The 18,938-nt window shown below is 40.1% G+C and overlaps 1 protein-coding gene and 1 long non-coding RNA gene across 9 annotated transcripts in view; one reads left to right on the forward strand and one right to left on the reverse strand.

Annotated features, from left to right (window-relative positions):
- Nucleotides 1–459: 459 nt before the first annotated feature.
- The window catches only part of NFIA (nuclear factor I A), a 375,972-nt gene continuing 357,493 nt past the window's right edge, over nucleotides 460–18,938 (forward strand). For 3 of the 7 annotated variants that reach the window (XR_004903534.1, XR_004903536.1, XM_036027543.1), the window contains exons 1-2: nucleotides 5,452–5,858; nucleotides 11,195–11,726. Coding sequence is in view for 1 of the 7 variants with exons in the window: in XM_036027543.1 (XP_035883436.1) it covers nucleotides 5,832–5,858; nucleotides 11,195–11,726 (559 nt within the window). In the remaining 6 variants the exon portion in view is untranslated. Of the gene's footprint in view, nucleotides 612–5,451; nucleotides 5,859–11,194; nucleotides 11,727–18,938 lie in introns of those variants that run through there. The other 4 variants (XR_004903533.1, XR_004903532.1, XR_004903537.1 and 1 more) reach the window with 4 other exon arrangements.
- Nucleotides 3,927–5,454, reverse strand: LOC118500965. Of its 2 annotated transcripts, none has more exons than XR_004903541.1 (2): nucleotides 5,018–5,454; nucleotides 3,927–4,621 (listed from the first exon to the last, which is right to left on the reverse strand). It is a non-coding gene; the product is annotated as an uncharacterized LOC118500965 (long non-coding RNA). The 2 variants fall into 2 exon arrangements; XR_004903540.1 differs by having other exon boundaries at nucleotides 4,986–5,454.

The raw sequence follows: 18,938 nt of genomic DNA on the forward strand, positions 1-18,938 counted from the left end.
GAGCTTTTCTTCGGAACAGCGTCCCAACCGGAGCTTGCGCTGAATGCCGGGGCTCCTATTGGCCACGCGCCGCGGGGGAGGAGGAGACTGGCGGGGAAAGAGACGGGAGGAGGGGAGACGGGGGCAAGGCCTTTCCCTGCCCCCTCCTGGCCCCCTCCGCAGGCAGCCGCCTGCGCCTCGTGTGTGGTTACTATGCAAATTGCAGCGATTGCGGAAATAAACAAGGGCGTAGGGAGAGAAGAGAGGGACTGCGAATCCATTGCAACTTCTGCAAAGTCTCGTACAATCCAAAGCACACAAGGCAAAAGCAGAGAGAACCCGAGAACCAGCCAGCCCGGGTTGGATCGCTTTCAAAAGAGGAGAGAGAGAGACAGTGAGAGAGGCAGAGAGCGTGCATTGCAATTGCAAAAGCCTTCTGATTTGGAGTTAAAAAAAAAAATCTCCAAGAAGCCTGCAATTGGCCAACAGCTTTAAAAAAAACCTCTTCCGGGTTTTCAACGGTTCCAAGTTTATTTAGATTTCTTTTAATGCAAAAAAAAAAGGACACAACAAATGAAGCAATTCGTCTGAACATTTTAAAGTTTCTCACGTACTCTTTTTACATTGCAATGGTACGTGGTACATCTTAAACTTTCTATTTTGCGTTTATACGGATATGCGTTTTATAAACAACAATAATGGTAGAATGATTTTAATGGCTAAGAGTTTTAAATTTCTCTAGCTTGCATATGCATTTAAGCGATTGCTGGGTAAATGTCTATTGTGGTGGTTTTGTTTTAAAATATGTAGATTTGTAAATGGCTTTATTTTTTCTGTGTGCATCAGAGACCGGGTTTCTTTTCTTTTCTTTTTTTTTTTTTTTTCCCTGAGATTTGAAAAAATTGCTGAGCTTGACAGATTTTTTTTCCTACTAGCGCTTGCTCGGTTCCAGAAAGGGGGGGAAAATCCTGTACGTGCTCTGTTCTGTAAAAAGACGTCTGGCCTCAGCAGTCAACCTAACCCGAAAAGAAATGTCTGGACCTGGAGAATAATTGACGATTCGATCCTCTAATCAATGGGACAATATGGGAGATTGACAAAAGCTTTATCCAATCATGAGGAAGCTCGGGTGTACAATGGTTCGCAATAGCCAGAGGGGGCGGGGCAGAAAAGATCTGAAGTTCTCTGCGGCTTTGAAGGGGATGGTGTGGTTCAAGCTGTCAAAGCTACAAGCTTCTTCCGGATTTAGCAGGCACAATAGGATAGAGTTTTCAGGTTTAAGGAGAAAAAAAGCTGATTGGGGGATTTTTGCATGAATCTTATGCTTTCTTCACGGCCTTTTTGGAAAAGTTAGAAAAATTCTGCTAGAGAAATATTTAACTTTGCATTAATTATTATTTTTTAAATTCAGAGAAGTTGTTAACTGTTGTGGAAGGTGAGGTTCAACTTTAAAAAATGTGTGACTTAAAAACTTCCCTAAACTATGGGACTGTAGTGAGCTTTGGGAAGTAGTATATTGCATACTCAGCATTAGAAAACTTCTCGCTCTGATTATCTTAGAAGCTTCGGCTTTTTGAGTACTTGGGAGGTATAGGCAAAACTGTCTTGAACTCTTAACAACAGTTTTAAAAGTGAGAATGTTCCACAAGCTGACTGACAGCTGTTTTTTTACATTTGAAAGGTAGAGGGAGAAAAGTTGTTCTTGAGGGTTTTTTTTTTTTTTAATTCTTGTTTAAGTATATGGTCAGTAGCAAATGGGATACTAAGACTGGCCTAGTTCACATTTCTTATTGTTACTACAACAACCCCTGTGGAGGGTATGTGTGGAAGATTGCTGACTGGCTAGTTCTTAGATGGAATCTGGCCTCTTGGACAAGTCTTTGACACCAATCCGGTGGAAACCAACTGCAGTAGCTTATCTTGGAGACAGTAACTGGCAGCCTCTGACGAAAATATATCCATCTCTTCCTTCCCCCCTGAGCAGTGTAGACACCTAATTCTGTTGGGAAGTGAGTGAAAAATAATCTAGGCTCTTTCCCATCTTTGTATTAAATTCCCATTGAACAATTTTCCAAGGCTTTAGGCCTTCTAATCAACTCTGGTTTGGAAATTTGATGTGAGAATCCACTTGGATGCTCAGTTCAGCAACATGGTTCAATTTAGGAATATAAACATTTAAGAGAAATTGGCATACAAATGACCAGCAGGTTAAAAAACTAGAGAAGAAAAACGTTTGAAAATGCTAGTGATAAAGTTAGTCCCAGTAAGAACTACAGTTAATGACATTGTCACTTAATGAACCCCAGTTTTACTGTTTGGGGCATTAAAATCTAAATCATATTAATAAGATCTTCCTATAAAGTAACCTCTAAAATGAGAAGTATTCGAGATGTACATATGAGTGAAACCTTATTGACGTAATTTATATATCTAAGAGGATTTCACTAAAACTGGCAAGGTAACATTTCTGCAAATAAAACACAGTAAATGCAAGGCTGGGCTCTGTGCCAGGAAGAATATGGATAGCCAAGAGCACGACAGGAGCCTCCTTTGCGCAGAGACAATCCCATTTCAAGGCAGTCTCCCAACACTTGCAAAATAAATGATTGGAGTGGTTATTTCCAATAAGGGGTTTATCCTTCCTAACAGTGGATCATTTATATGATTGCAGTAAACTAGTTTTCCTACTTTACCTGTTTCCTATACTGTTCTCTCTACTATCTTTTCCTTCTCTCTTTCTTCTGTCCCTCCTCCCCCCCCCCCGCCCCCCTTAGTATCTTTGTGAACTCTGCACAAGGATTTACTTTTGCAACTTGGGAAGAGGGGAGAGAGTTGGAAATGTTTTTTACCCCCAGTCTGCCCTTTGAGAAACATCTGCTTCTTTGTGTGTGTATTTAAATTTATGCCTGTTGGAGAGAAAGTTACCAGAAGCCTTTTTGTAACTGTAACTCTTCTACTGTATTTTTCTCAGTCGTGTTTCCAAAGGCTGTAGTTGGAACTGTGCTTTGTAGTGTTTCCCCCGCCTCCTCTCACCCCCCGCCCCGCCAGCGCCCCCCCACCCCGCCCGGGCCTCGCCTCTCTGGCCGGGGAGGGAGCGGGAGCTGGCGGAGATAGGAGAGAAAGCAGGAGCGGATGTGAAGGGCTTTGGTGCTGAACTTGGATCCAGCCCTTGCCTAGAGGGCGCAAACAATCGTCCCACATCCAAAAGTCTTACGAAGGGCGCCAAAAGTTACTTAAGATAATATTGCTAACCGCAGAAAGCTGGAAATCGCGGGCACAACCGCGATTCAACAAAAGAAGTTTTTAAAGTAGAAATATCAGCATTAAATTACTTTTCCCCATTTTTTTTTCAGCCAGAGAGACGTGCCAGTCCTTTTTTCTTTTTAAAACATTTTTTTCTTTTTCTTTCTTTCTCTTTTTTTCCTTGAGATTCAATTAAAAGAACAATCTCTGCTATTTTGGATTGAGACAGATGTGAAGTCTATCTTTTAATACACAAAAAGAAAGATTTTAATCTGCTCTGGAAGACAGCTTCCCAGAGTACACACTTGAACAATAACTTCTCACTGTGCCTCAGTTACATGTTGGGACCGTCAGCCAGAAACTTCTATCGAGGAAACTTGGAGCGTGTTGAAGTTATAGATCCCAGCAAAGGTTTTCGTGGCCAGGGATTTGTCTCTGTAACTCGGCTTAGCTTTTAGGATATTTTTCCCCTACTGAAATCCAAGAGGAACCAAGGAAAAGCAGTTGTTTAGTTTGAAAAACACGGGACCCTCTCATTAAAGGTTTAAGTCATTCTTTCCCTTCACTCCTTAATAAATTATCTGAGAGATATCCAAGGGCATTTGGAATCTGGGAGTGTGAAAATGGTCTCTTGAGCATTCAGGAATTGTTTTAGCAATAAAGTAACTGGAGAACAAACATAAAATAACTTCAGACAGATGCAGAATATTTCAGGGGATTTTATTTTGCTTTCCCCAGTACCATATTTGTCTCCCCTTATTTAAAAAAGAAGGGTATGTTTCTGAATGAGTGTGACCTTTAACACCTCACCTGACCCTCACCTGCAGAGTGGGCATTACTACAGGAATTCCCTCTTTTCAGAGGCTGTCTAAGCTATGTAACCTCTACCAAGGTGTATGTTACCCTGTCTGTGTGCCAGTGTCTTTCAACATGATACACTCGTCTTTCCTTTTGGAATTTTGAGGATTTGCAGCAGGCTGCAAACTAGAGTGCGGGAGATGAGGGGAAGAGATGGGATGGGGGTTTGGATGAAGGAGGTATAGTCCACACGCCCCCCCCCCCCCAAGCAGGGAGGAGAGCCTAGAGAGAAAATACGAGGTTTAAAAAAAAAAAAAACTGGAAAAGCAGGCTTATTGGCAACTGGCCAAACCCTAAAAACCACCCCCCTTTTCTGCCAAAACAATACTTTAGCAAACCTAAAATAATTGCAGGAAGCTCTTTTCCATTTTAAGAACTATTACCTGGGGGAGGGAAAAAAAGGGGATTCTTAAAAGGCACCCTTCCAGAGGTGTCCCAGGCCCAGGGACGGCGATGATAGACTGTGTCCAGTTCTGGGCAGGCGGTGGTGGACCAGAATGTCTCTCCTTCCGAGGGGGCATCCCTTTAACAATTTTTTTTCCTAAAAAGAAAAAGATGTCACAGCTCAACCACTGTTGTTTCTGAACGTGCTAGAACTTTTTCTATGGCGTCTGTGTTCAAACCCACTAGTTTTCACAGTCCGGGGAGGGAACACGCTCATTTAATCTCCGCCTCCCTTTCTCCAGATAACCCCCACCCCCCAAATCCGGTGAATCTTGTGTGTGAAAATTTTCTCCACCACCCCCGCTCCTGAATGCCGTAGGATTGAAGCTGCACAAAGTTTGCAGGATTTTGTGCATAATTTACCTCTGCCGACGATCTATTCCATTCCCACAGAAAGCTTCGCTGGGGAGATTACAATGCTTTTGAGCTGTACCGCATTTTAGAGGGAAAGAAAAAGTTACCTAGGAGGTCCGATTTTAAAAAATTTGCATACATGCAAATCGTCCCGCGGGCCTTGTCCCAGGTTCTCTCCTTGTCCACGCCGCGAACCTGGGGGTACCGGGCCACCTGGCAAAGTTGCCCAAGTCCTCCCCCGAGGTCCGCGAAGGTCTGCGGCGGGAGTTGGGGGATGGGGATGAGGAAAAGTAGTTTTGTTTGCTTAAGCACATCCTGTGGCAGCCTATAGCTGCCCGGGAGGACAGACTGTAACTGCTTCTCACTGCGTTACCCAGTAATGCGCTGAGCGGGGACGGAGGGGGGGCGCGGGGGGGGGGGCCGTGGGACGCGAGAGCCAGCGAGCCAAGGAGCGGGAGAGGGAGCGAGCTAGCGAGCGCGAGCGGCCGTGGAGCCTCGGACCGGGCTGGCCGCGCGGCGCCGCAGCCGCCCCCTCCCCCACGCACCCCCCCCCCCCCCGCCCCCGGCGGCGCGAGCGGGCGGCGGCAGTGCGGTGCGGTGCAGAGCGGAGGCTGAGGCGGCGCGCGGGCAGCTCGCGGCACCCGGCCGGGCGGGCGCGGGGGCGGGAAAGGGTGCGCTATGCCTTTAACGCCCGCGTACAGTAGGCATGTATAGTGGAGTGTAGGGAAACTCTAGGCGGGGTTAAAGTTCAGCCCATGGAGCGGCAATAGCGCTGGCTGGCTGCAGTTGAGCCGACTTGGAAATGTGAACGCAAGAAGCAGGCTTGATTTTTTTTCTCCCCCCTTCTCTCTCTCTTTCCTCCTCTCTCCCTCTTTCTCCTTTCTCACCCGCACTCACGCACACCTCCAAACCGCACACCCAGACGCACACGCACACCCCAGCGCCCGGCAGTTATGTATTCTCCGCTCTGTCTCACCCAGGTAAGCAGCTGCTTGGATGCGGAGGGGCTGGGGGGCTGGGCTGGCGGGGGCCGAGCAGGGGCCGGGCAGGGGGTGCCGGGGACCGTCGCGCCGGCTGGGCCCGGGGCATGTGTCTTGGTGTGTGCTCGTGTCTGCGTGTGTGCGCGCGTGTGTGCTTGTGTTGGGGGGGGGGCCGGAATACAGCTTTAAGAAAGTAACTTTGTTTCCATGCGGGTGCATTCCTCTTGCACGCCATTTGTGTGGGCACATGGCTAATGGCGCCCTCTTATTAATGCGTTAATTAATATCGGGGCGATGGACTGCGGAACGGCGCTGTTTTCGGACGCCCCGCACGTGTTTCAGCGGGTTGCAGCCCATGACACACTGAAATCTAGACTCAGCGTTTCTGCAGCGGGGAGGCCGGGTCTCGTAGTTCCGCTGCTCCCACCGCACACCCCGCACGCTCCGACCACTAGAACCTCGGGTGCGGGAGAACTCGGGTCCCCGCGCCCACGGCCCGCTTCCAGAGCCCGCGCCGCAGTAGCCGCCCCAAACTCTTACTTTTGTTTATTGTTTGTCAGCCTTTGCGGTCCGGCCGCGGGACCGACGCGGGCCGGCGTGCCTGTCCCCGGCCCCGGCCGGGACAGCGCCCCTCGGACGCGTGCGGGCGGCGGCGAGCCGGCCCCTGGGCTCCACGGAGCAGGGCTGCGTGGACGCGCGTCCCCAGCGCCATCCGGGTGGAGCCTGCTTCTGGTCGCTCGTGTCCCGTTCGCTTCCCCGAGTGAAAGTTTCGGTGCCGGGACGAGCCCACGCTGCGCAGAGCCGTGGAGGCCGCGGGCCGGGAAGCGCCGGGCGGAGTTGGGCCCCCGGCCCGAGCCCGAGCCGCTGCCCGGGCCGGACGCGGCTCCCCCCGCCGCCACCTCCTGCCACTGCCACTGCCACTGCCACTGCCACTGCCGCACGACTCGGGACGCTCCGCGCGCAGGACAGGGGCAACTTTTCCCTCCGACTCAACTCAGAGCGTGGGTCTCTGTCGCCCCAGCGCCCCTCCTTTTCCATGCCCTCCCTTCCCATCCCTTTCTTGTCTGCACCACCCCTAGGCAAAATATTGCTACTTCATGGCTCCCAAACTAGTAGTCCCTTTTGAATATATTATTTATTTTCTCTTGACTAAAAGACATGAAGTCAAAGTGATTTTGCGCTAAAAAATAAAAATAAAAAAAAAGAGTGAACCTTCATACTGTTTTGGTACGTTGCGATCTGACCATTAATCATCCACATGAAGTTGTATGCTTCATCTAAAATGTTTATTTGCCACTCTTAAAAAAAAAAAACCTGCTACCACATATTGCCTTCATTTAGCAGTAGATAACGGTTTAACCGGAATACTTTCTGGAAGGCTAAAAAGTATCAATAGTTTTTTTTTTCTCTCGCTCCTTTCTAGATTCTGGATTTATTTCCCACATGACATCCTTTCGTATTTCAGTATCTAACAGTAAAAATGCCGGTTATTTGATCTTCGAAGACTGTTAAATGCACCTTTAGGTTGAAATGGTCTGTCTGGGATTTAGGCCTAGCATTAATAATGGATAGCAGTTGCTTTTAGTTATTGTAAAAGTTTTTTATTTTTCTCCAACAAACTTTCAAAGTTCCTATTTTAGTAACTTGTGGAAGTATGGAATGAAACTTTTCCAACCACTCTGGCAAGGTTCACAATTGCATATGGATAAGATGCAAAGTGCAAGATCATTTGAATGAGTTAGGACTACAGTGAAAATGCTGAGATTCGAAGACTGAAGTTCTAACTAGCAAAAGTTTGCAACACATAGAGTTTGTAGATAATACCAGTGTGCTGCAGTAGTAGGATACATTAGCGTCTTCTCAAGTGAGCTCTCAAAAAGATACATTCATATTTTGGGATGGTGCACACAGGAGGATACCTGTGTATCCATGCAGGCCCTGGGGATAGTTAGGCATTTATATAAAAGTTGGGTTCTCTTGGTTTGTGAGTTATTATCACATTAAGAAAGTTTTTTAAAAAAATTACATTTGGCAGTGTGATTGATACATTCACTAGGCCTTCTGGAAACACCAGTAAGAGAAACGCTTACTTAGTGTAACAGTTTGTGAAGAAAATGTACACTAAATAGCAAATGAGGGCCATATATTTTATGATTTATTCTTTTAAAAATTGATTTACAATTTATTTAACTTGCTGGAATATTTATAGAGCTTTAGAGCCAATTTTTAAAAAGGAAAACTTAGGTGGCTTATTCGTCATTAAATTCCAGTAAGCATCGTGATTAAAATACTCTAAATGAAAGAATAAACTCTAAATGTATGTGTGCATTTTTTTAAAACTTTGCCAGAAAAAAATGTAGTACATCTTATTTTAATATCTAGGCCTATCATAACCAAATCATATACCTGGCCACAGAATGATAATGGAATAGAAATGTATAGGTGAGCCTTTGAGAAGTAGCCCCAGAAATACCAGCCTTCAGTGGTTCTTAAACTTGCCTTACTTACAAACTGATCAATATTTAAGGTGCTGCCTCAAAGTCATACCGCTTTTGAAACAGGTTTTTAGGTTTGTTTTTATTGGTGGCCTGTAACTTTCTCACCAAGTACATATTTAAAACATTCTTTGTTTTCTTTTGAGTATTTTGAATTCATACATACCTTGTGGCTGTATGTGCAACAACATGATTTGTAAAGGCATACTGTTTTGTTAAAACCGGTGTATGCTACACCTGGACATTTCTTACAAGTTAATGGTAGTCTTTAGCTCTGACATTCTGGAATATTTCTAATTATGAGCTGAGAAATATGACTAGCACTTTAATTGTGCATGTGAGCAAAGTTGTACAAAATATTGTGCACTTTTATTGGCACATTCTTGAAACTTTGGGGAATATAAGATGTAAATACTTTTGATGCAAAATTGGGGACTTAGATGATTCTTAATGATTAGTTGACATAGTTGGTCTCATTTAAGTATTTTTATGATGAGATATATGGGCATTTGGTTGGCAGGTAAACAAAATCCTCTTGAACATGAATGAATGCAGTTCGCAGTTAATCTGAGAAGCGTGTTGGGAGTATCTGTGAACATTTAAATGCTATATTAGAATACTTCTTTAAAATGTTTATTATTAATAAAGTTTTTAATAAGATAACTTTTTAAGATAAATATGAATTGCTTGGAGCTATGTTATTCTTTGCATTATAATATGGGGCCAAGAGTTTAAAAATAAATTCTCCTTTTGGTGGAAGCTCACTTTGTTGTTAAGGTAGACTCCAGTAGTTCTTTGCATAATGCCACTACAGCCTTGGTCTCTAGCATGTCCTGTGTATATAATAAAATCAATCAAAGTGAAGGACTGTTTCAGACCCCAAATTTTAGAGCATTCCAAGGATGAGCTCAATACTTAGCAATGTTTAAATGCTTTGCGGTGTGGCGTGTACCTTATTAGATAAACTGTGACTTGAAAATTGCCCCCCCAACCCCATTTGTCCCTTCTATGGTATGGCGATAAGAAAGATGCTCAAACATCAGAAATTTTAAAATGCTATTTTTTTGTAAAGAATAATGTATTTCTTTATTTTTCTCTGTTCCCTCTTAAAGAATGCTCACATGTTATAAAGCTGACGTCTTCTTGGATTCTTTTATTGAGAAAGAGTAGTTTGCAAGCTAAACTTGAAATATAGAGCCTGAAATTTGTTCAGAGGAGAAAAAAATAAATGTCACTTATTGAAATGATTTATTATATATTGTATTAATATATACTTAAAAAACAATGATATGTAATGTTTAGATGATTGATTATAATTTATAATATTTTAACAGACTGTATTGTTAAAATAGTTTACCGATTTTAACCACTCGGTTTACATTTGAACATTTAAAAATTTGATAATTGCTTTAATAGTAATAATGTTTTGGACACTGCTGTTACTTTTACTTCCAAAGTATATATTTAAGTGGATAGCATGAACTGAAAAAGAATGAATTTTATAATATTTGTCCGTCTTGCATCCATTTAAAAAGTCATCGAGTATCTCTTTGATTTTTTATCTTAATTTATTTGAAAGTAAATAATTTATCTTTTGGGGGGTTGTGCGGCAGAGAGAAGTTATGTAAGATTAGTCTGGGTTGGTTAATCAAAAGTTAGATGTACTCAGAAAGCTTTGTAGAAGTTACTGTTTAATTTTTCTTCAATTTTATTTTTATATTTACTAAGAAAATGTCAAGTAAAAGATTCAAACATCTTCAATAAAAGAGTAGGAAAATTTAAATATTTTAAATTCAATTTTATTTTCAAATGACTTGAATTTTAAAAGGCATCTATGAGGATTTTCCTGGAGTCTCGTAAACATTTAATATACCAGATTCTCTCTCTTTCTCTCTCTCTTTTTTTTTGCCCTGCAAGAAAAAGCCTGAAATATTATTTTCAAAAGTTAATTATTCTGTGTTTTAGGGATGATCATTACCGAAGGCATTTCACAATCATGTCAGTATTAAATGTATTTAGTTGCAACACTGTTGTCACAATGTTGCATTGTGTTTACTATCTGGCATGTTCGATTTTCTTTGTTTTTTCCCTTTCCCCTCCTTTTTTTTTGTATTATTCCCATAGTATCAGCAATTATATCTTAGACACAGATCTTTTATTTCATATCAGATTCGTGCCTTCTTTTATATATGGTCCCTGACATATTTTCCAAAGTTTTTGATGAAAAATATTTATGTGCAACTGTAATACTTAAAAAGGAATTAAGATGTTACTGAAATGACTAAGAAACAGATTACGGTCTATATGCAATGTTTTTAGAGGGAAAGTCTTTATTTTCAATGATTGCAGAGATGATTTTTGCTCCTAGACTTCCATAAACATTGACTGGCATCTAAATGTTTAGGAGTTGCCAATCTGGCGGCTGAACCCTGGCTGTACTACAAGTAGTGAGGTCAAGGCTGGAGCAAAATTAGATATGACTTCCTTGAAATAGGGTTAAGATTATATATTGTTATAAGCATTTTGGTGAACTTTACTTACTATCTAAAGGATTTGCAACTGCAGCCTGACTGTAGAACTGGGACACTTTGGTAAATATACCAAAACATTGTTTAATTTTTAGCAATTCTCTTTTTTAGGTTGTGAGAAATGATACTGGTAGTTTTCTTTTTTCCTTCTTGGACTTCCCATAGGGATTCTATATACAATTGTGATAATGTATAAATAAGCCTTGCATCAAATTTCAAGTGAAATAAAATTTTTCTTAGGTGATCATCTGTAAAAAAGTTGTTTCTTTTGTTTTCAGTGCAGTCATATTTTTGTTTTTATTTATCTCTCTAGGATGAATTTCATCCTTTCATCGAAGCACTTCTGCCCCACGTCCGAGCCTTCGCCTACACATGGTTCAACCTGCAGGCCCGAAAACGAAAATACTTCAAAAAACATGAAAAGCGTATGTCAAAAGAAGAAGAGAGAGCCGTGAAGGATGAGTTGCTAAGTGAAAAGCCAGAGGTCAAGCAGAAGTGGGCATCTCGACTTCTGGCCAAGTTACGGAAAGATATCCGACCCGAGTACCGAGAGGATTTTGTGCTCACAGTTACAGGGAAAAAGCCTCCGTGTTGTGTTCTTTCCAACCCAGACCAGAAAGGCAAGATGCGAAGAATTGACTGCCTCCGCCAGGCAGATAAAGTCTGGAGGTTGGACCTGGTTATGGTGATTTTATTTAAAGGTATTCCGCTCGAAAGTACTGATGGCGAGCGCCTTGTAAAGTCCCCACAGTGCTCTAATCCAGGGCTCTGTGTCCAGCCCCATCACATAGGGGTTTCTGTTAAGGAACTCGATTTATATTTGGCATACTTTGTGCATGCAGCAGGTAAGTGCGATGGTGAGAAGTCATTCCACTTTCTTGTATGTGTTTCTTTCCTGACGGATCTGTGTATGTGCCGGGCCATTCCTGAATGCCCTACATTTGCAGGCTATGTCCATAGAGACGGTGTGGTTTCAAAGGTGGGCCTAAGTCAGAACAGCCTCTGTGTCTGAAGTGCCACCTTCATTTAGTGGAAAAGCATAGCTTTGAGAGAAGTCACACTAAGTTGAGTTCTTTTGGCAACCAGTGTTATCAAAGGTGTTGGGTAGTCAGTTATGTGATATGTTTAAATCACATTTTTGATGATGGGTGAGCGAAGCCTCATAAAAAGCCTTGTAATAAAGGGTATATTTTAACTGGCAAGCGATCTAGTTAAAAAGCGTCTAGTTTGGTAGTGAAGCAATATTTTTAGTTGCTTTTCTTCTGGGAGTGTTTTTAACCTACTGGGATCTCCTGAACCCCTTGTTAATTAAGAATAGGTTGGAGGTAAGATTACTATTAAATTGCTGGTCATTTATGAGGGAAAAAGAATTACACTAACATGCAAACTTAGTAGCTTTATATTTAAGAACTTTTAGTGTTGTCTAAGATAGCTAAGGGAAAAAGCAAACCAATTCTTTAAGTAATTGATGGAGAGGTTAATCTGAAAAGTAACTAACCTGTATAGTGCATGAGTACATTGCGAAATCCATATTGGTAATTGGTTTAGTGGGTTGCTTTGATTTGTAATAAAATTATTTATTGTTTCAGGGCTGTCTTCAAGGCATGTTTTACTTGTGCATATTACAGCATTTAGAGTGGCATTCAGGATAAAAGTATTGAGGACCAGATAAAATTATGCATTTTTTTACTTCGTTCCTTTCGTCTTGTTTCAGACAAAAGGCTCATTGTGTTATATGAAAGCTCGGGTCTTGTGTAACTTGTTGACTTTTTATATGTACATATCGGTTTTGATATATCACCTTGATGGCAGTTACTTGAGCCAGATGGAAGAAAAGTGGTTGTGGAGTCCTACCAGTAGATCGTTTGGGGGTTCATATAATTAGGTATTTTTTCACAAAGGACAGAGAAGATGTTACCTGTAAAATCAATACTGTACTGTTTTGCAAAACATTTTTAACTATAAAAGTGCAAGTTATTTTTTAAAGAAATCAACTGAAGTCCTATTTGGTACTATTTTCTCAATATATGTCTTAGAAAGAGAACTTTTGTTATCCATCTGTCCTTACATAAGAAACTGGAGAAATTAACTCTGCAAGCATGTCACATCATCATTTGCATTCTGTTGGCAGGGGATAGATGAGTATTTTAGAAGATGTGATATGTAAGTGTTTCAAATATTTGGGTTTCTGAAAATGTATACTTAATTATAAGAAGTGCCTGTTGCTTTAGCAGTTTTCAGTGATGAAAATGAAAAAGCAGCAACTCTCAAGTGACCTCTACCCAGGAGAAGTAGTCCTTTCTTAAGCCCTTCCTTTTCCATCGTGTTGTTGGTACTGTGTTTTCTGTACTTAAAAAGGCAAGTTAAATTAAAAAAAAATTATTTGTATATATAAGCGGAGATTCTGATAAGGAAAGGCAAGATGCAAAAAAACAGTATAGATGTTCTAAGTGCTTTCAGGGAGCACTCCTTACAATGTGTTTAACCTTTTCAGTATTTAGAAAGTGAGTAACTTATAAAGTATAATAAATGCTCTGATTGCACATTGAGAGTCCAACAGGTATAGGCATCATGGTGTGTACTTCCTTACAAAGTAACATCAAAATGAAATGGCTGTTGTGTTTTTATCTGTGTGAGCAGCATCTATTCTAAGTTTCAGCAGCGAGCATTTCCTGTGGATTCAAGAGCTGCAACCTTTCTAGCTTGCCATTGCATGCACGCTCTTTCTCTCGTTGTTGACACTGTTATTGTGCTGTTACTCCAAGTCCTGGAGCTAACAGTTGCTGGTTGTTTCCATACCTGAAGGGCGATGTTGGTAAAATGACGTGTAGAAGATTGCTTAGGGGAGTTAGCCTCCTTATTGCTTATGAAAGATTTATTGACAGCAACACGGATCAGACTACCTTTCAGTTTGGTTTTCCTGATATATCCCAGAATCCCTTGTTAGGCCTGAATGCCAGCCAAGTGCCAGGCCATTGGCTTTTACTGGAGTGCAGTAATGGCTGCTTTTCTGTGCACGCAACAGGGTGATTGCAAAAGAAAATATTAGGGGCCTTTTGTCTGAAAATATTTCAAATTTGATTTAAGAGATCTAGAGACCTGTTATTTGTGGAAGGGAAGCTGCCAATACAAATATGAGGTAGACTGGTCAACTTACATGCAACTGATTTGACAAGCATCTGTTATAACACTGAAGATTTGTAAACACTAAACAATGTTTTTACCTCCTTAAAAGTTTTGAGAACTTGCCAGTATTGGCAGGAGGCAGAGACTCCGAAACGTGCTTCAAGAAACATGCCAGAACCATTGTGTCCTTTTCACCTATAGAACGCTTCCCCCGCTCTTTCTTTCAAAATGTCATGTATTGTTTTCTACGCCAAAGTCATCTTTTTTTCCCTAGATGGCCACAGAAATGACATCTTTTTATTTCCTTCTAAAAATGTATACAATTATTGCTTTATTCCTCGTTCTCTTCTTTGGTGGGAAGTTGAAACCTTAGAACACACATGTAAATGCAAGAAGCTAATGAAGAATCAATCATTTTTTGAAAAGCAGAGGTGATTTATTCTAAGACATATTGAGACACTAAAATACAATACATAAGTTACGTTCCACTTTTTGTCCTTTAAATCCAGTGGCTTTCAAACTGTGAATTTTGTGGCTGATAAACAGTAGCAAGTATAATGAAATCAGAGTGATTCCAAAAGCCTGAGAATTTCATCTTGTTAAAAATATAAAAGAGTAAAATAATTTTGTGCCCTTAGTTTAGTCTCTATTTGAGCTGACCTTCCCTTCTACCATATGACAACTTGGAGATATTATGGTATTGTGGCAAATGGTTTTCTTTGTGGGCGTGTAACAGTAAAGCTAATTTATGACCAGTCTTTACCAGATGATCTGTATCAGAATCTACAATATACCCGGCACGTGGCAAGGTCACAATTTAAGTTGTTAAGGTCATAACCTTAGCCACCAGGCATTTGACCTTTTAGATAAAGTTAACCTTTGTTCATTAGTAGGCACTCAACCGAGAACTTTCTGGAGAGTTTTTTTTTTTAAACTGCTCTGTATAACTTCTGGTAATGTAATCAGATTTTAGGAAGATTTTTAATTGAGTTTGTTAAATTTTGTGAGAGGTTAGATTTTTCAGAACTTTTCTCTTGGATAGAGGTAGGTTGCTTTATCTACGCCATAGAATGACATTGTCACAATATATTTTTGATAGCTTTTACCTGCTGTGGGGTAGAGTGAAAGCTCTAAGGCAGCTGTGTAGAGATGTTTAAAACCCAAAATTAAGAGAATTATGTTTAATTCAATTTAGGCCTGTGCTAGTTTTCAAGTGGCCTTGGGCCTAAATGCTAAATCACATGAGCACCTTCACTTTTTGCAGATGATGAAGTTTCTAAGATTGGAAGTATTTTTAGTAGTCTTTAAATTCACTTTGAAAGACCAATAAATGACCAAAATTTGTCAGGTAATTGCTGTGATTGTTAATTAACCAGTGAGAGAGAAAATTGAATTTGTCCTAATGGTAGCACAAGCACTTACGTTACGAAGTGAACATTTGTGCACAGTGATGTTTTAGTACAATAGTTACTGATTGCTTTCATGTTACCCCTGTTACTACCTTTACTTAGCTTTGCTTGGACTAGAAATAGCAAAGGTCCTGTCACTCATTGAAAGAGCTGTTGCAGTGTCTCGGAATTCTGGTACCTGTCCTGTAAACCTGTACAGAAGTATAACTGATTACCACATCACCTGTACCATATTGTTCACTTAATTATGCTGGCCTGGATGCTCATTTTAAATTATTTACATTACTGTGAGTTTTGCTCTGTTATGCCACATATTATTCCATTTCAACAAAGAGAGAGAGAGACTCCCATTTAGGTGCATTTTAGTTTTATTTTGGCTTCGTGATTGCCATTCCTTCATAGAGTCATAGAGAAAGCCGTGATATGCAGATAGACCAGATGGTCATGTTGACAGGTTGAGAATTCACTTCCTACTGCTTCAGAGCAGGTGTAAGATTAGGAGTATCTGTGTATGAGCATGTGTGTGCTTCATGTGCATGTGTGTGCACATTCAGGCTGCAACAGAGTGTTGTTTAGAGCACTGGGAATAATTTCTTTTTTTAAAAATAAAGTTGGTACTTTAAATAGAGCATAACTATATATATAAAGTTATAAATGCATGTAAGTACATAAACTTTATAAATGCATATAAATTGATTATTGTAAAAAATTTTAAATTACTAATGTACAGATTGTTACAGTTTATAATTTTATGCAAATTAATCACAATAATTTCTTAATTTGGGGGTAACTTAAGCACATTAGTTTATGGCACTATTGCATATCTAAAATATATGCCTTATGTTCTGTGAGCAAGTGTATGTGTGTCTGTGTTTATGCTCAAGTCTAGGACTAGATATTATGTAATTAAACTTCGTCAGTATCTTAATAAAAACTCCCTAGTAGGAAAGTTGTGCGGTTAGTTTCTGTGATTTATAATAATAAACTATGTCTGAAAAAAGAAGGAGTAAGACTAATATACAGTGATATTTAAAATTTATAGAGTAAATGCCACCCTATCTCAAATTCCAACTCTAATCCTAAACTCATGATAAATTTTTTGTGGCTGACTGATCTACTGTAAACCATTAGTATATGCACACAATTTTAGAAAAATTTATTTATCTTTTTATTTGTCTCTCACATCTTCAAAGGAGATAACACTAACAATCAATTTGAGATAAGCATGGCTTTTATATCCCGAACTTGAGTGTTTTCTGTGTAACTTGACAATAGTAACAATATCCTTTATCTAGAATGTAGTAACAATATCCTCTATCTAGAATGTAGTGAAAAAAAAAGGGAAATTCAAAGGCAGAGAATGTGTAGGAATAAGAAGAAAGAGTTTTTCTGGAGTAAACCTATGAACAGAGGAGGTCAGCTTATTTATGGCTAAGAGGTTTGAGTGCTGGTAAAAAATTTCTCAGTGCTGCTGGCTTGGATTTGCCTTGTCTTCTTTTCCACCCAGTGATGAATAGCATTAATTTAAACCTATTTAGGGCTAGTGTGGGAGAAACCACAGCCTTTGTTGTGGTCACTGCTGTACACAGTAGGACTGGGTGTTTCACTCGGTTAAGGCCTCAAGCTGCTTCCAGAAGACTCAGAACAGCCTGTTGGCTTTTTAAAACTTGCACAGAAGCAACAACAATTCTAATTGCTCACAAATGTTAATATAGATTATTGAAAACAATTCTGAGGATTAGAATAGGGGAAATACAGATTGAATGCAGTGAATGTGCTGAACACTGGTTTCTTATCATTTCAGCAACAGTTTCTCCATGGTTATTTAGAGGTTACATATTGCTCTTAAATATATTATAAATTGTAAATCCTTGGGAGGTCAGGTAAAGAAAAGGAAGAAGTCAGGTGGAGGAGGAAGAAAATGAATGAACTGGCATGCTTTGTTAAGAGAAACATAAAACCGTGAACTTCATCGAAAATGGAGATGCTCTAAAAAGTGTTTTGGTTTAACTAATGACTGTAAGAGGATCATGAGCTGCAGGATATCAAGAGGAGGATTTTATAATCTATCTCCCCATAATTTTGTGCATAGTTTGTTTCAGACTAAGATACTATTGGTGGCTTTTGGAGTTTCTGTTCAGATTTTTAGGAAGAAAAGGTTCACAAAAATTCTTTTTAGCTTTTAGGCGTCCAATTAGGGACACTGTAGCGTGCATAAACTTGAAAAGGGGCTATTGAGAATGTATGTTATTACCATTTTGCCTTTTAAGGTGACAATTTACAATGTTAACTTTTTGGCTGCTGTCTGTCACCAAGGCAAATTACTGATCCAAACTTTAGTGTCCCTAAACATAACCAGAATTCTCTACCCGCTACAAAGACGGAAATTACTTTTTCCCCTGGGTTTCCCCCCAAATATTAGAAAACACTGCTATATGTTTTGTTATGATACTTCCACAATGTAAAACTGCATTTTATCTAACAGAATCCGTCCTCCCATTTTAGTGAAATAAACATGGCTTATGAGTCAAAGAAATAAATCCACAAATGACAAATTGCGGCAACTCCACGGCAGAGGATATTTTTTGCTGTTTCTGTTTGTAAAAAGAAGCTAAATAAGATAAAATTGAGAGAAAGAACTTCATTTGCGTCGCGTATTTTGGCAAGTGTTGGTGTTCTTCGACGTGTAGTATATATTGCTCATCCCAAACCCAGAGATGATTAGGGTGATGATGATAATAATTGCAGATTGAAGTGGAGCAGCTTAATCTTCTTTGTGAACTTTAAACTTATTTCTCTTTGTGTCTTTTATATACCTTCCTAGAGGTAGATATTTTGGACCTTGACTGAGACGTAGATGGAAGGAAGGAAGAGAGGAAGGAAGGCAAATAATTTCTATTGAGTATTTATTTTATGGCAAGCACTGTATTAAGTTTTGCCCTTCATTGTAGCTTTCTTTTTTCCCTTTTGCTTCTTCTTTCTTTTTTTAAAAAAACTTTGTAGAATATTGTGACTAAATAATACATTCTCTATTTGTACAGGTGAAAATAAAGTCTCAGAATGGCCAAGTCACTTGTGCAGGGCAAGATTAAACTTAGGCCTTCTGATTCCAAATCCTTTGTTCTTAAAAATAAAATCCAGGTTCATTTTATATCCTTTCTATCCTGTTGCCTGGGGTTGGATGTCATTTAAATGGTATCACACACCTACCTTGAATTAAAGGGGAAATAAAAAGTCAAAATCCAAACCCTTCCCACGGAGATATTTTACAGTGGAGTTCAGTTCTTAGCCACAGAATGAGGCTGCACTTGGTCAGAAGGAGACATGGTCTTGGGCTTGTCAGTGCTGGGGGTCAAAACTCTGAAACGACTTGTTCTTGTTGTGTTTTAGGAAGTTAAAGTTAATGAAAAGAAGCATTATGACAAAGGATTAAGAATTTTTTATTTTTTATTGTTTTAGTAAGGCAAAGTTAGATGAATTTGGGAAGCTATTAGGAATTAAAAATCAGAGTTGCATGTAATA

Source organism: Phyllostomus discolor, chromosome 5 (genome assembly GCF_004126475.2).
Source record: "Phyllostomus discolor isolate MPI-MPIP mPhyDis1 chromosome 5, mPhyDis1.pri.v3, whole genome shotgun sequence".
NCBI classification, from domain to species: Eukaryota; Metazoa; Chordata; class Mammalia; order Chiroptera; family Phyllostomidae; genus Phyllostomus; species Phyllostomus discolor.